Source organism: Bos mutus, chromosome 8, assembly GCF_027580195.1.
Source record: "Bos mutus isolate GX-2022 chromosome 8, NWIPB_WYAK_1.1, whole genome shotgun sequence".
In the NCBI taxonomy this organism is placed as follows: domain Eukaryota; kingdom Metazoa; phylum Chordata; class Mammalia; order Artiodactyla; family Bovidae; genus Bos; species Bos mutus.
In genome coordinates, this window is record NC_091624.1 from 18330230 (window position 1) to 18347717 (window position 17488).

At 47.4% G+C, this 17488-nt stretch overlaps 1 protein-coding gene across 2 annotated transcripts in view; it reads left to right on the top strand.

The window, feature by feature from the left end:
* The window catches only part of ABCA1 (ATP binding cassette subfamily A member 1), a 137515-nt gene that overhangs the window by 92276 nt on the left and 27751 nt on the right, over positions 1-17488 (top strand). For both annotated transcript variants that reach the window (XM_070375179.1, XM_070375180.1), the window contains exons 16-30: positions 640-861; positions 1896-2100; positions 3235-3348; positions 4042-4213; positions 5518-5649; positions 6516-6658; positions 6876-7013; positions 8263-8483; positions 9833-9905; positions 10757-10959; positions 12046-12094; positions 12284-12397; positions 13461-13609; positions 15483-15607; positions 17158-17256. In XM_070375179.1, coding sequence (XP_070231280.1) covers positions 640-861; positions 1896-2100; positions 3235-3348; positions 4042-4213; positions 5518-5649; positions 6516-6658; positions 6876-7013; positions 8263-8483; positions 9833-9905; positions 10757-10959; positions 12046-12094; positions 12284-12397; positions 13461-13609; positions 15483-15607; positions 17158-17256 — 2159 coding nt within the window. The remainder of the gene's footprint in view (positions 1-639; positions 862-1895; positions 2101-3234; positions 3349-4041; positions 4214-5517; positions 5650-6515; positions 6659-6875; positions 7014-8262; positions 8484-9832; positions 9906-10756; positions 10960-12045; positions 12095-12283; positions 12398-13460; positions 13610-15482; positions 15608-17157; positions 17257-17488) is intronic.

Below are 17488 nucleotides of genomic sequence, written 5' to 3' on the forward strand. Positions count from 1 at the left end.
TTTCACTTTTCACTTTCATGCATTGGAGAAGGAAGTGGCAACCCACTCCAGTGTTCCTGCCTGGAGAATCCCAGGGATGGCGGAGCCTGGTGGGCTGCCATCTATAGGGTCACACAGAGTCGGACACGACTGAAGTGACTTAGCAGCAGCAGCAGCAGGTCCTTGTGAAACAGAACCAACTACTTGGGAGAAACTTGACAGGTCTACAGAGTTTGGATGGTTATGTGGCTCCAGAATCCATGGCACATTCTTACAGGGGATGTTAAGATGGCCTGGCCATTTTTATTGGCTTTCAGAGAGAGAGGTCATGTAGGATGCTATCTCTTGCAATTCTTTCTTGGTGCTCATAGTCCTTATAAAAGGTGATATTATTTCTTGGAGAAACAATGAACAGAATTGTCTATTGAGGTGAACCTTGGTGAATATCAAGCCTGGACTTTGTTCTGTTTCTGACTCTACTGTTCATTTGCTGTGTGGTCTTGGGCTGGTCATTTCCCTTCTGTAGACTTCATTTCACTCACCAGAAAAATGAACAGCGCTGTTTCTCTATATTGTCTTTTAAGATGACTTTAATAAGCCCTGGCTGCTTCCCACGGATCATTGCTTATTGAGAGTCTTACTTGGTCTCTTTCTTCCCAGTTAGGAAACCTGCTTCCCTACAGTGACCCCAGCGTGGTGTTTGTCTTTCTGTCTGTGTTTGCCACGGTGACCATCCTGCAGTGCTTCCTGATCAGCACGCTCTTCTCCAGAGCCAACCTGGCGGCCGCCTGTGGAGGCATCATTTACTTCATGCTATACCTGCCCTACGTCCTGTGCGTGGCGTGGCAAGACTACGTGGGCTTTACCCTCAAGATCTTCGTGGTGAGTCCCTCTGGCCCTTCGGCAGTACCTGCATTCGCAGCCACCCCTGGTATTTCACCTCTGCTTTGTAGTCCAAGCTGAGAACAGAAGATAAGAGATTCTCTTTCCACGGGGACTTAAACCTCAATTCTAGATTATATGCTCCTTGAAGGCAGGGACTGTCTTACTCAGTAGTTTATCTTTAGTCCTCTGAGTGAACAGTGGTTGAATTGAATCGAATGATAATTTTGAGGGAGCCAGACTGCACCATGGGCCAGCTGGGGGTAAATGGCCCTGGGGAATGACTTTAGAGCATTCCCTTTTATCTGCCTTTTATCTCCCAGCTCTGTTGGCCATGTTAAGCTCACCACAAAGTCACAGTCAGAGATAGAACTGAAAGTTCTTGAGGTCAGAGCTGGCTCGTTCTGGACCTTTATCTTCCTTGTGTCCAATATGGAGTTTAACTTGAGTAACATTTTCTAAACTTCAAGACTGAGGAACAGGTGCCCCATCTCCCCACAAATCCCTGCCTTTACTCCCTTCCCTTGTACAGAGGAGGAGAGGCCTTTGAAAGTATGCAAGTCCCAGTAAGAGTGAGTTGTTTTCTGAGTTTTCTATAAGATGCTCCAAGGCATCCATTAGGCATCAGCAGCCCCAGACAGGTTCCTATGACACTGAGCCCTTTACTGACCGAGCCGGGAGCTTGAGAGGACCCTGACAAATGCCTCTGTGTGTGTGTGTGTGTATGTGCGTGTATAAGGTACAGTTGCTGAGCCCTTGAGGCATCTTTAGAAGCATAAAATTCTAAAAGTTTTATATGCCATCATATATGCATTTCTGAAATGTGTGTGCATAATGAGTGCTTATAAATAGAATCACTTTATATGCTGTCAAGGAGCCCACTCCCCTGAAGGGACTCTGTAGATGAATATTTCCATATCTTGTAATTGATCCATTTTGCAAATTCACATTTCTCCAGGTGGCATTTACATTAGCAGTGATAGGAAAATGAGAGACAAGGAGATGGATGAATGAATTTTGCCTCTTTTGTACAGAGCCTGATGTCTCCTGTGGCTTTTGGGTTCGGCTGTGAGTACTTCGCCCTTTTCGAGGAGCAGGGCATTGGGGTACAGTGGGACAACCTCTTTGAGAGCCCCACAGAGGAAGATGGCTTCAACCTCACCACCTCCGTCTCCATGATGCTGTTTGACACCTTTCTCTATGGGGTGATGACGTGGTACATCGAGGCTGTGTTTCCAGGTACACTGGACTTCCACACTGCTTTTGTCTTCATCCAGGAAAAAGAAATTTCTAACCGTGTCATTTTCCTCACTTTGTGCTGGAATTTCTGCAGGGCCCGGGTCTCCTTGGAAAGTGGTTAGGGCTTTAGACCTATGGCAAACAAATTATCTCTAAGAAGAAGCTACTGATGCTAAAAGTACAGCTTTTACTACTGACCTAACTCTTATTTCTTGAGCACTGTGTGCCAGGCACCTGCACAGTGTCTTATAAATGATGCTTTGGTTCAATTTAATACTCATAAGACTGCTGGGAGGGAGTTGCTGTTCTACCCAGTTTTTGCAAATGAGAGAAGTATGATGCAAAGAAGTTAAATAACTTACCTGTGGCCACATAACTGGTAAGAGTAGGTGCTGGGAGGTGAACCCAAGTGAGTTACACTGAGTCAGCTTGCCCAGCAGAGTCCTCTCAAGCTGAACCAGGTCTCGAATTCTGTTTCCCCTGAGTTACCACCAGCAGAGGTTCTGTTTCCTGAGTACAGCTTGTGAATAACAAGATACATATTGGTGCTAAGCCCTTGCCTGTGTTTTAATCAAAAGTCATAAAAGTTCATTTTTATACTTCCATAATAAGTCTTCTTGACTGAGACCTCCCTTGGATATATTTTCATAGAAGATCAAATTCTGAGAGAGCGAGGTTTAACCCTTTCTGGTTCACTTTCTGATTTTTCTCCAAAGGAGTGGCCATGGAATATTGATTACCCATCCCTACTTGGACTACTTGAATGTCCCACACTGAATGTGCAATTTTGTATTGTACAGATCCGGATTCAGATTCTGAGTCCTTCACTTCACTGGCTGAGTGATCTTGAGTGGGCCACTAATCCCTCAGTCTCCTCATCTCTAAAGTGGGAATGATAACCTGCCTCATGGGGTTGCTGGAAAGATTCAGAGAAGTGCAGGGTGTTTGTCATACATAGTAGAGCTCAGCAAATGTTAGCCCCTCCTCCCCCACCTCCATTCCATTCTGTCCTGTCTCCCAACAGCTGTGTCAAGGGGAGACATCACGGAAGCTGTGTCTGGGATACCTGGCTGGGATACCTGGGGGTTGCTGGGGCATTACATAATTTGGCTCACATCTGTGCTTGGATTTTAGGCCAGTATGGAATCCCCAGGCCCTGGTATTTCCCTTGCACTAAGTCCTACTGGTTTGGCGAGGAAAGTGATGAGAAGAGCCACCCTGGTTCCAGCCACAAGGGAGCATCAGAAAGTGAGTTTTACTGACCTGCGTCCCCCTGACTGCTGTGCTGCTTCCCTCCTGGCCCTCCTTGAGGGGGCAAGGAGTGGCTTCCTCCCTGAAGAGTCTAAAACCACCTTGGGGGCAGAGACATCACATGAGGTGCCCCTTTCCAAATTCTTGACTGCGTTTTTGTCCAGTGCTGTTGACTTCTGGGGGAGTTGCTCTCTGAGTTCCTAAGGGACATTTCCTTTGCTTTCTTGGCTTCATTAAAAAAAAAAAAGTGACTTTTGATCTCTCCCTTCACCTCCACCTGTCCCTCACACACATATACACGTACTTTGTGCCCAGTATGGCTTCCTAAATCATTCAGAAGTCCCTCTTCTGCTGAATTCTTCTGTGCCCTGCCCCCACTCGCCAGTGGTGACGTGTGACGTCCTTGGTATGGCTTACGAGATCCCTTACCACCTGCCCCTGCCTGCTGATCCAGCTGCTCCTCCTGCCATCCCTCCTCTTCTTCCCCAGCCTCTCTGCACATTTCTTACTGTATTCCGATCACCAACACTAGTGCCCAGTTAGGCCCTAATTAAAGATTTGTTGCCTGCTTGCCTGAGAAACAGAAATAGCCATGGAGAACGGACAGTTGTAAAATTACAAGACCCTACATCTTGACCTCCCACTTGTTAGTGTCTTCGGTGGGCTCATTTGTGTCCTGTCTTCTCGCAGTCTGCATGGAGGAGGAACCCACCCATCTGAAACTGGGTGTGTCCATTCAGAACCTGATGAAGGTTTACCGGGATGGCATGAAGGTGGCTGTGGATGGCCTGGCCTTGAATTTCTACGAGGGGCAGATCACCTCCTTCCTGGGCCACAATGGAGCTGGCAAGACCACCACCATGTAAGAAGAGGGTGTGGCTGGCTGAGAATCAGCCGCAGGAAGGGTCTTGCCTATAGTCAGAAACTCATACCTAAGGACTGCTGCTGCTACTGCTGCTAAGTCACTTCAGTCGTGTCCGACTCTGTGCGACCCCATAGACGGCAGCCCACCAGGCTTCCCTGTCCCTGGGATTCTCCAGGCAGGAACACTGGAGTGGGTTGCCATTTCCTTCTCCAATGCATGAAAGTGAAAAGTGAAAGTGAAGTCGCTCAGTCATGTCCGACTCTTAGCGACCCCATGGACTGCAGCCCACCAGGCTCCTCTGTCCATGGGATTTTCCAGGCAAGAGTACTGGAGTGGGGTGCCATTGCCTTCTCCATACCTAAGGACATTGTGTTGCTTACCCAGGCAAGGGCAGAGTGCATAAGGAGTTGATGAGTATAAAAATATCACCTAATCACGAGAATGTTTTCCAAATGCTGGATTTTCCTGTCTTCGGGTTAAAATAGGCTGGGGACCTTTTGATGACCTTTGCCATTTGGTTCTCAAAATTCTGCAGTGTTTTAGAACCTGATGTTGTGACAGATCTGAGAAAGGGTTTCTTTGGGACTGGTTTGGTCAGGATTAGGAGGCAAGAATGTGAAAAGGAAGATAGGCTGTGTTGGAGAGACGAGGCAATTTCTGGAAGCTCTGTCTCTAAGCAGATGTGAGGAACAGCTGGGCAGCTGGCTGTAAGACTGCCTTCTCTGGGACCGATAAGAACCTTAATAATGAGCAGTTTCAGAAGGGAACATGGGCCATAAACATACCAGAGTTACCCTCAGTGGCTTTCAGTGTAGCCCATCAACCATTTCAGAGGGTATGTTGGTGGTGGGGGAGGTAACCTCTTTTTCCTGTTATATATTTTTTAAATGCACAATTAATATATTGCAAAAATTGCAGAAAATCTTTAAAATCTAAAAAGTCCTAACACACAAATTATTTTCGCCTTTAAATAATTGGTTCTACTTTGTCCATTTGACTTGAACATGATTTTAGGCATAAAAAATGTGTGTTTTAAAGTGTACTTCCCATTGCAAATTGGAATCTTTATTTAAAAAATGTGTGTGCTAAAATTGCCATTTCCAACACACAGGCCCACCCCTATCTGTTCACTGAGGCAAAGAGTCCTTTGCTGTGTGGGTGTCCCTTGGGGTCTCTTAGGAAGGAAAGAGGGTGGAGGGTTGCTGCCTCTGCTTTCCTCCAGGGCTCTGCAGCCTAGAATGGAGCGTCTCCAGGGCAGGAGGGCTAACGCTGACTCCTGTACTTTCACATTTTTTCCTCAGGTCCATCCTAACTGGGTTGTTCCCTCCCACCTCGGGCACTGCCTACATCCTAGGGAAAGACATACGCTCCGAGATGAGCACCATCCGGCAGAACCTGGGGGTCTGTCCCCAGCATAACGTGCTGTTTGACATGTGAGTACCAGCAGCTCCTCTATGGAGGTGTGTCAGGAGTGATGGGCAGAGTTGGACTTAAGCATTTTTACCACCTTTAGGGGTAGCAGGCCTCACCTTCCTGGACATGTTGAGACCTGGTTGTCCTTCAGTTTTGGAAAAGTGAGTTGTGGGGTGAGAGGTGTTACATTGGTCCAGCGGTGGATGAGGACTGGGGAAACAGTGCTGTCTATCGCTGTCCTTCTAGAGTAAGGAAGCCTCTCTCCCCACTCACCCTCCCTGAGGCTGCCACAGCTTTCACCTGGTGGTACCCCAGGGCCCTCAGTGTGTGGGCTCTGTGTTTCCTGCTCAGAACTTTGCTCCCATTCAGCTTGCCCATCAGCAATCAGGGAGCCCCTGTGGTGAGCAGACGGAGACTTGAGCTCTGTGACCTTGGGCAAGGGCACCCCCTTCTGGGCCCCGGTTTTCTCTTACCTAAGTGGGCAGCTCAGGCTTGTGTCCTCTACAGGGGTCCTTCTTCTGTCGGGGCTGAGGTCCTTTGAGGTTCAAGGGAGTTGCTCCAGGCTAAGGCCGGGCAGCTCCTTGGTTGGTGGGACCATGGAGAAAGGTTCTCTGAGGACCTGCTGCTGCCTGATGGGTGGCCATCAGGCCCGCGGGGAATAGAGTGGATGTGACCTGTCACAGTTTTGGTGGTGTTTCTGGAGCAGCTCATGTGGCTGCTTACTGTGGTTCTGCCTTGAATCCTTCCTTGAGATTATCTTGCAAAAATGAATAAAGTTAACAAAAAAAAAAAGTGGGAAAGAAAAATGTGCCTGTCGTGTTCTGGGTGAGGAGGCACTGTTCTGTGTGTCCTGGGGACCCAGAGTGACCTGCCCCTCCATCCCCAGGCTGACTGTCGAGGAGCACATTTGGTTCTATGCCCGCCTGAAAGGGCTCTCCGAGAAGCATGTGAAAGCTGAGATGGAGCAGATGGCCTTGGATGTTGGGTTGCCGCCCAGCAAACTGAAAAGCAAAACAAGTCAGCTGTCAGGTGAAGCCCAGAGATGCCTTCCTCCTCCACCTCCCCTTCTACACACATATACACACACACGAAATATGGCTGCCCTAGGGTCCCCTGCTTCGAGGGAGGGGAAGGGTGGGTCAGAAACATGTCCCGGACTTGTCCCCAGGGGGTGCCTCCACTTGTCTCTTGCCCCCTCTGCCATCATTCACTGGGCTGTTCTGGGGCCTGTTTCCTCTCGCCATAGGTGGAATGCAGAGAAAGCTGTCTGTGGCCTTGGCCTTTGTTGGGGGATCCAAGGTTGTCATTCTGGATGAGCCCACAGCCGGTGTGGACCCTTACTCCCGCAGGGGGATATGGGAGCTGCTGCTGAAGTACCGACAAGGTCACTGATGTGTATTTACTCTGTCTTCTGGGCTGGGAGCGGGGAGAAAGGGGGAGGGAGGGGCTCTCAAAGACTGGCTGTATCTCAGGGCTGTTCCTGCTAGAGCACCAGAATTGCTTCTCAAGGAGAATATGAAGCTGAATGATGAGATCAGCCCTGGTCTGCAAGTAGGAGGCCTGGTTTACAAGACACTTCAAGTTTCACTTCAATCCCTAGGGGCCTGCATGGGGGAGGGAAATGGGGACAAGGGACGTCCTCTGTGGGGCCCCTGGGCCCCCTCCAACATAGAACTTTCACTTGCCTAGTACAATCATGGTCCCCCGCAGACAGATTCCTGAGAGCCGAGACTGTGTCGACCTATATCTCTGTCCCCACGTGGTGCACTACGCTTGCATGTTGTCAAAGTAGAGGAACACTTGAGTGGATGGGAGAGTTGCAGTCAGTTTGTGTGACCCCATGGATTGTAACCTGCCAGGCTCCTCTATCTGTGGGATTCTCCAGGCAAGAATACTGGAGTGGGTTGCCATGCACTCCTCCAACGGATCTTTCCGACCCAGGGCTTGAATCCGAATCTCCCTGGGGCTCCTGCATTGCAGGTGGATTCTTTACCGCTGAGCCACCAGGGTGGAAGATACATAGGATGGTGTGGTACAAGGGGCACAGGTTTGGAGTCAGCTCAAGTTGGCCCAAGACTTTGGAAAAGCCATTAAACTTGCCTCAGTGTCTTTATCTATAATGGTGGTTAATTCCTACCTTATGAAAAGTGGAAGTCGCTCAGTTGTGTCTGACTCTTTGCGACCCCATGGACTGTAGCCTGCCAGGCTCCTCTGTCCATAGAATTCTCCAGGCAAGGATACAGGAGTGGGTGGCTATTCCCTTCTCCAGGGGATCTTCCCAACTCAGGGATTGAACCCAGGTCTACCACATTGCAGGTGGAATCTTTACCAACTGAGCCCCAGGGAATCCCATCTTATGAAGGATTTAGTTAAATGAGGCCTAGCATGTAGACCACCTAGCACACTGCTAGCCTGAAGCTAGTTCCCAGATAAACATTCCCGCCCTTTGTTCTATGAGGATGCAGGGCTGTCCTCACGACATTACCCGCCTGGGGGTCACAAGCACACAGCCTTGGAGTATTTCTCCCAGGCGTCCCCCCCGCCCCGGCTCTTATTTCTGTAGCTTCGGCCCCTGTGAGCAGTGAGGATGGCCAGCCTCACCTGTGCTATGTCCCTGTGTTTGTGCCTGGCAGGCCGCACCATTATCCTCTCCACGCACCACATGGATGAGGCGGACATCCTGGGGGACAGGATCGCCATCATTTCCCATGGGAAGCTCTGCTGCGTGGGCTCCTCCCTGTTCCTGAAGAACCAGCTGGGGACAGGCTACTACCTGACCCTGGTCAAGAAGGACGTGGAGTCTTCCCTCAGCTCATGCAGAAATAGCAGTAGCACTGTGTCATACCTGAAAAAGGTGAGTTGCGGTCTCAGTGTGTCCGGGGAATCAGGACTCTTTGGCTATGACTGGCTTGTTCATACCTGCCCCAGTCTGCCACCTTGAGGCCACCAGCTCCCTGCTCTGTGCCCTGTGGAGTCATGTACCTCCTACATGGAAAGCTACAGAGACTTCTGTTCCCATCGTGTTAGCTCTGCTGAATCCCGTTTCCTTTTTCTAATGGAGACACAGTGAGTGTAGGAAAAGGTCCTTAGAGGACTTAATGTTGTTGAAGAAGAGAGGTTTGCCAAGAGTTAAGAGCCTTGGCTGCAGAATGCCCTGCTGAGTCTGCTCATTACCTTTAAATCTTCTCGACTTAAACTTTTAAACTACAAAACAGCAAATATTTATCGAACACTGATTTCATGCCAAACACTCAATCTAGCAGACTCTGGACATAAAAGAAAATCATGATAATAGTTGTAGCATTGTTATCGTTTGTAGGCCTATTTTTTTTTTTTTTTAAACATCGTCTCGGAGTACAAAGCAACCCTGGGAAGAAGGTACTGTACTTATTATCTTAGATGATGGAAGTGAGGCTTGTAGGGATTTAGTTCGTTCAAGGTCATCCAACAAGTGCATTACACAGGAGGGACCAGAACCCAATAACAAAGTACATTCTCCCCTGTACTGCAGTACATGCCTGAGATTTATTTGTGTTTTCCAACAGTGGCACTCAAAACACTTACCAATATATCCCATCCTTGACCTCCTGTCCACTTATTTACCTTTTAACTGGTGTCTGGTGAGTCAAAGTGTAGTCTGAGGCCAGTGGCATTGGGATCACTTGGGAACTTGTGAGAAATGCAGAAACATGGGCCAAAATCAGACTTGCTAAATCAGAATCTGCATTTTAACAAGGTCCTATGGTGAAGAGACACAAATTAAAGTTTGAGAAGCTCTGAACAACACAACCAGGCAGGTAAATCCCATGCCCAAGACTGTTGGTGAGGGCCTGGTTATAGCACTCATAGGTTTGTGGGGGGGTTTTTGGCCATGCTACATGGCTTATGGAATCTAATCCCTTGACCAGGGATTGAACCCATGCCCCCTGCAGTGGAAGCACAGAGTCTTAACCACTGAACCTTACAGTATGCATCGGCAGGCCAGAGTTCGAGAGCGCTGCTTCCTGTGCACACAACACACACATGTTAGATCAGACAGTGGCTTCAGAAGCCAAGACTGCCTGGCTGTATGCCCCTCAGGAGAAACTTTTTGCTCCAGTTCTCACACACAGAAACCTCTCGGAAGCCCCGCCCCGGTGAAGGTGGTGGTGGCTGTACCTTGCTCGGTCCCTGACCCATTCTCACCTCCTTCTTTGCCATCAGGAGGACAGTGTTTCTCAGAGCAGTTCTGATGCTGGCCTGGGCAGCGACCATGAAAGTGACACGCTGACCATCGGTAAGGACTCTGGGGTTTCTTATTCAGGTGGTGTCTGAGCTTCCCCCAGCTGGGCAGAGTGGAGGCACAGGAGGAGAGGTGCAGAGGCTGGTGGCGCTGACTCAAGGTTTGCTGCTGGGCTGGGGCTGGGTGGCTGCGGGAGCAGGCGCTGTTTAGAGGCGGATTGGCCTAATGCTTGCTGGGGAGCCTGGGGCTTGGTCTGGGAGCCGACAGGGCAGTGTCCCAGATAGCTGAGATGATTGGGGTAGCGGGTGGTTGTTCCTCACCCATTCAGCTGAGATGAATGGGTCTGGCTGGACACTGGACACCTCCCTCAGGAGGGATGTCTAGATGTCCAATGTCCCCAGTGACACATATGGAATGGAAGCCTTTACCTTGGCCAAGTCTTCTCTGCCCTAACAACTGGCTCTTCCCAGGAAGACCTCTCTTTCCACGAACTGTTTGATTAACCCTCTATTGAGATAAATAGAGGATCCTCCTTGAATAGATTAAGAGAAAGATGAAGAACCTCTTAAGGTTCCTTTAGTCAAGTTTTCCAATGAAGAATCCTAGCTTTTTGGCAATAGACACTAGGCTTTCAACCTCAGAAAGTCATTCAGCCAGCCACCCCCCACCTACCCACCATAAACTGAGGGCCTACACGGTGCCCGGCTTTGGTGATGCAAAGGTGAATAAGACCCAGTCCATGCCCCCAGGAACCCTTGGGCCAGAGATGAACCTGTGGAATGATTTCAGTGTCTGGGCCAGCTGTGGTGTGCAGGCAGTGGGCTTCTGAGGAGCAGGCAGAGGGTGAAGGAAGGGGGCCTCTGAGCCGGCCAAGCCGTATCATATCTGTGCTGTGGTCCCTACAGATGTCTCTGCGATCTCCAACCTCATCAGGAAGCATGTGGCTGAGGCCCGGCTGGTGGAAGACATTGGGCATGAGCTGACCTACGTGCTGCCCTACGAGGCTGCCAGAGAGGGAGCCTTTGTGGAACTCTTCCACGAAATTGACGACCGGCTCTCAGACCTAGGCATCTCCAGTTACGGCATCTCAGAGACTACTCTGGAAGAAGTAAGTTCAGTGACCGACTGTCAGAACTGAGCAGGGCCCACAATCCTGGGGCCAGACAGGCAGCCTGCATATCCACTGTGAGTAGGATCACCATGGACGTAGGCACTGAGCCCTTAGGTCGTTGGCATCTGGGCAGTGTTGCTCCCAGTTAGACCTTTAAGATTTCAGTGGGAGATGGTAGGAAAGAAGTAAGAGGATTGATCCTGGTGTGACCAGGCATGGCCATGCCTAGGAAAAGTCCAACATTTATGGAAAACCTACTTATGCCTTGGGCTAACCTGGGAGTGTTTTGTTGTGTTCAGTCATTGTAACTCATTTAATCCTCATAACAAGATGAGAAAATTGACATGAAGGGATGCTGAGCAGATTCAGATCAGGGGTTTTGAGCTCCAAAGCCCATACTCTATTACTGTGTAAGCAGTGCCTCTCTTTAGGGAAACCTTGAGGGTTGGAAGGGATATAAAAGTTGTCTGTTCCAGTAGTCCCCAAGTTAGCCTGTGCAGCAGAATCTTCTGTGAATATTCTAAAAATGTCAAGGCTCAACTCCAGGGTCTTTGAATCAGAATTCCTGGAGGTAAGACCTTAATGTCTGTGCTTTTATTGCATGCTTCCTGGGCAGCATCTCTGTAGATCAGAGTTTGGGAATCGCCTGTCTAGTTCAGGTTGCCTTCTGGTGTTAGAAACCCTGCCATAACATTTCTAGTGACAGGGAACGCCTCTTCTCCTGATCATCCTGTCTTGGAGAGCCTATTTTCATGCTTGCTTGCTCAAAGATTTCGGGCCAAAGACTTGAAGCCACTTGGCTCATTCCCTGTAGGTTCAGAACAAATTCCACCTTATGCAGTGTCCTGATGTCATAACTTTAATTTGAAAATGACTTTCTGAATTGATAGCTCTCACCACTGGGGAAATGTTCTCTAGTATAAATAAATGGCTTCTCTCCCAAGTGACTCTGACAAAGTGTTATCAATAAATGAAGCTTTTACGTTATGTCTTTAGGGGCTAGCGTGTTCAGTCATGTAATAATCGTGACAGTTGCTCTCATACTGTGGTGCTTATTATAATCCTCTCATTCTCATTTTTCAGATATTTCTCAAAGTGGCTGAAGAGAGTGGAGTGGATGCCGAGACCTCAGGTAACCCTCCAAAGGGACTGCATGCCCTCTGGGCTGTGCCACTTGTAGGTTCTCTTAGCTCACCAGGGTTTTGCCTTTCCCTTCAAATTGTTTTATGACATTCTTACTTTTACTGTATAGACTTTTAAAGATTCAGATAATTTTTTTTTATTACAAATAAAACGTGGGGTTCCTTCCTTTTGTCTCCAGATGGCACCTTACCAGCAAGACGAAACAGACGAGTCTTTGGGGACAAGCAGAGCTGTCTTCGCCCTTTTACTGAAGACGATGCTATGGATCCAAATGATTCTGACATAGATCCAGGTCCGTTTGGGCGAGATCTGTGTTTTGTTGCTTGAAAGTGAATTTCCCTCTTGTGTTCTCTGGTGTTATCTTTCAAGGCCCTTGAACCAGGATGATAGATGCCTACAGGGTCTAAAGAGAAGAGAGAGAATGAGAAAAGCCACTTTCCCCTTCTGGTGCTGTGCATATGATCAGACCTGAAAGAGCCTGTCCTCCCCACTTCCTGCACTGCGCTGAGACCTCTCACTCGAGATACACATCAAAAGACAGCCCTTTATTCCTCTGAATCCATTTATTATCTTTTCCATAGAGTCCCAGTTTTCTCGCATTCATTAGGTGTTTAATTTTGGAATAAATGTTCTTTGAATGGGTGGATGATTTTGAAAGAGTGAGGTGAATTTGCTACTAGAGTTGATTGTACCCTTCAACTTAGCTGTTTTCGAAGACTGTATCCCTGTGTGTTTGGGATGGAGAAGGAGAGACAAGAAATCAAGCAAATATTGGTGAGACGTCAGGTCACCGCAGTGAGAAATCATTTGTATAAGTGAGGATTTCTATAAAACTGTTCTGAACAGAAACCTTCCTGGCTCTCCTGTCCAATGTGCAACTCTCGTGTTCTCTGTAACTTTATACATTGTTAGCACTTGGATCACCTGAATGTGTCCACCTTTTAGCCAGAGATACAATAGGCAGGAGACAAGTTGCTGTTATGTGTTCTCAAAGTATGTCAGCCTACAGACATGGCCTGTTTTACAGAATATTCTGTAAGAAATTGAGGATGACTCGATTCATTTGAATGGCTTGATGTAACTGTTATGTGTGCACACATCTCTTCAGTTGTCTCAAGGCACCTTCATTTTTCTGTGCTCATCAGACAAGAACCAAAGGCAGAGCCTGCTAGTGTGGTACATTTGGGGTCATACCTTTTCCATGGACGTCAATGTGTCATAAAAGCCCTTCATTCCTTTACTTCTACCTCCAAACACAAGCCTCCAAGGTGGTGGCTAACGATGCTGGAGGGAGGAGGCTGGGGATGTCAAAAATGCCTGGTATAATCTATGACCTTAGCGATGGCTTTTTGCAGAATCCAGAGAAACAGACCTGCTTAGTGGGATGGATGGTAAAGGTTCCTACCAGGTGAAGGGCTGGAAGCTCACACAGCAGCAGTTTGTGGCCCTTTTGTGGAAGAGACTGCTGATTGCCAGACGGAGTCGGAAAGGATTCTTTGCTCAGGTGAGAAGTGTGTTCCTGGCCAAGGACTCAGGCTTCCTTGGTGGACTACAGGCTCCCAACTAGTGAAAGCAGGGTAGCATCGTTGTTATAAGATGGACACTGGAGCCAGATTATCTGTATTTCAATCCCAGTTTGCTTCTTGTACTTATATATCTGTTGACAGATTACTTCTCTGAGCCTCAATCTCCTTATCCATAAAATGGGGATGATAATAGTACCTATGATATGTTATGAGTAAGTACTTGGAATGGGTCTCAAATTAGAAATTTCTGTGTGTGTTAATTTTCTCTTAGAGGAGAGTGTAACAAGGACAAAGTCTAGAAAAACTGGATGAGCAAATTAAACTTTCAAAACTTCAGAGATGCTATGCCCAGATACACTCAACATATGAACTTATTGGGGACTTGATTTTTCTCTAAGTTGATGTTTAACTGCAAACTGATAGAAAAGATAACCAGGGGTCAGAAAAAAATAGTAAACAGAAAAGACTCATTATACTCTGTTTGCATGCTAACTTGTGTTGGGAGGATTAAATTATTTCAGTCTACAAAATCAAGAAGTATAAAGAAGTTACAGAGATTCTTTCCCACAAGTTATGTGGGTAATGCAAAGAATATGAGTTTGGAGCATATAGATTTATGTGTGAATTCTGGTTTTGCTACTTCTTGGCTGTGTGGCCTTGGGCAAGTTGCTTAGTCTTTCTGAACCCCAATTACCTTGTTTTTTGATTGGTGATAATTATATTACTAGTTAGGGTGGTAGTGATAATTAAATGAGATAATGCTCATACAGTATTTTCCCATGGAATTAATCACATAATGATTAATTTTCTCCATTGAAACTTGAGAACATTAGAACCAGGAGCATTATTTGAATCTTTTTTTCTTTTTTTAAGGGTAAATGTCTCAGGAATAAATGGAAGGAGCTTAGAGTTTGCTTATAAAATATGTACAAGTTGTTTTCAGAAAAGGTACAAAGTTTAAGGTTGTTCAAGTGCTAAGTCACTTCGATCGTGTCCGACTGTTTGCGACCATAGCCTGTAGCCTGCCAGTCTCCTCTGTCCATGGGATTCTCCACGTAGGAATAGTAGAGTGGGTTGCCATGCCCTCCTCCAGAGGATCTTCCCGATTCAGGGATCAAATCCGCATCTCTTATGTCTCCTGCCTTGGCAGGCGGGTTCTTTACCACTAGCACCACTTGGGAAACCCTCTTAAGGTGGTTTAGTAAGGATTAATTTAGTAAGGATTAATCTGATGGCTTTTTGAGGCCATCAGATAAAGACATGGCAGCTGTTCCCTTTCCATGGAGGCAGCGCTCTATAGTGATTTTCTCAGAGTATGGGAGCTGAATGGGTAACCTAGTGTGTCTGCAGATTACAGACAAGAAGACTGAGGCCATAGGGGTTGTGACTTCACATGGATACACGAGAGAGACAGAAAGAAGGAGAGACAGAATGAAGCTGCAGTTCTTCTGGCTTCTGGTCCATGCTTGAGCTCTCGATTTTCCTCAGAGCTGAGCTGGGCTCATGGCCACTGTGGTCTTCCTCGGGTTTTCAGGGAGAAGAGGGACCCAGTGTTCTGAGTCACCCTGACATGTGACTACTGTTTACTCTGTGAAGTCCTCAGCTTGGTGCCCCTGCCAGGTGGCCACAAGCTCAGGCCTTGTATTGCCAGCTTCCAGAAATTCACCCAAGGGAAGGGGTTTAGATTTCAGCCTCTACTTCTTCCAACCTGCCAAGAATGTCTTGATGGAACTAGGCCCTGCACACACCCCAGTGCTGGCTGGTCTGAGGCTACCTGGACTTGAAGTGGTCTTCTTTCTAACCTTTGTCCTTCTCTGGCAATTCTTCTCCCTCCTTGCCTCCTGGTTATAGATTGTCCTGCCAGCTGTGTTTGTCTGCATCGCCCTGGTGTTCAGCTTGATTGTGCCACCCTTTGGCAAGTACCCCAGCCTGGAGCTTCAGCCCTGGATGTACAATGAACAGTACACATTTGTCAGGTATGCACTTGCCTTCTGCCTCCAGGGGGAGAGGAGGGCTCAGGCTGACCAGAGTGTTTACTATACTGAGGGCCAAGGGGAGGGGGACTCGGTTACATAAGGGCACGGATTGATCAGCTGTGGCTGCAGCCCTCACACAAGCTCATGCTAGATGCGAGAACAGCAGTGAACCAAACCTGAAGTAGCAGGGCTTTGAACTCATTTCCTCTCTATTCGTTGTTGTCAGGAACATACATGCCTTATGTAAATAATCTGCCAATGCAGAAGAATCTTCTTGAACTATAATATACTTGGATTTTTATACTAAGTCTTTATTTTGCAGTTGAACACAGGGTTTCCATACACTCAGACCCTCACACCTCCAAGTTCTTGTTTTCTACATAGTGCAATTCACATATTTATTATTTCATCTTTGCTAAGTCGCTTCAGTCGTGTCCGACTCTGTGCAACCCCATACAGGGCAGCCCACATATTTATTATTTCATCTTTGCTAAGTCGCTTCAGTCGTGTCTGACTCTGTGCAACCCCATAGACGGCAGCCCGCCAGGCTCCCCCATCCCTGGGATCCTCCAGGCAAGAACACTGGAGTGGGTTGCCATTTCCTTCTCCAATGCATGAAAGTGAAAAGTGAAAGGGAAGTCGCTCAGTCGTGTCTGACTCTTCGCGACCCCATGGCCTGCAGCCTACCAGGCTCCTCCGTCCATGGGATTTTCCAGGCAAGAGTATTTCATCTTTAGGTTACATATAATAGCTCCTGTTTTTTTAGACAAAAATACAGCTATCCTGTGACAATCCAGTGCTTCAAACAAAAGAACAAAGGAATTTCTCCATCTCCTTATGCAGGAGTTTTCCTCAGTCCCACAGTATTTGCAAACCTTTCTATGGATAAGTGTGCCAGTGATGTCCAAGGGAAGCTTCAGGGAAGCTTTAAAAAGAAAAAGGAAACATAAGCATGCAAATCAGCTTCCTGTTCTCTGATTCTGTGCTTTCTTCCTATTTTGTGCGGGTTTACCTCCTTCTTTTCTTTCCCAGCTGCTGACCTTGTGTTGCCCAGGGCTGTGGAGCATGGGCTTGTTTTGTGTTTATAACTTCTGCCCATCATTATTTGTGCTTTCCAGTTGTCCACGCAAATGTTAAGCCCATAAAATCTGCCTTCCTTTTCCTAGAAAACCCCTCTTGTCTATGCCTAATGATTAATTGTGAAAGTACTTTTGAAATACTGATCTTTAATGAATTCATGTACTTCCCACTAAAATAGATATATGTAAATGTATGTGGGTGCACGTGTACGCACCCCTCCATATTTATCACTTATTTACACAAGTTCCGCTTTGGAGTGCTGTATGTTATCTTGACACCAAATAAACAACCAGAGGCTGAGTTACTTGTGGGTGGGTTCTGTGTTTCTATTTTAAGAGCTTGGCAGGATTTGGCACACAGGAAGTACTTAATAAAGTGTTAAATTTGAAAAAAAAAAAAAAAGTGCCTTTTCTTCTCCCATTCATGGTTTAAATGCGTTGCTAAGCTGACTGCCTCTCATGTATCTACAGTAATGATGCGCCTGAGGATGTGAGCACCCAGGAACTCTTAAACGCTCTCACCGGAAAGCCTGGCTTTGGGACCCGATGTATGGAAGGAAACCCGATCCCGTGAGTGCCACTGAGCTGTGAGCCCCTCCACAGCTGGCTTCTTGTGTTTGTCACCTGGTTTTCTCTCTGCACTGGTTTTGTCACTTGTATGCCACCTGGTGATGACCATCATTTACCCTTTGAAACAGTTTTTATTTTAAAGGAGCTAATGTAGTGATTTAACCCTAGCATCTAGGAACAAACATAACAGACCAGTAGACTCTTCTAGCATCCTGCCAGGAAAATGACCATG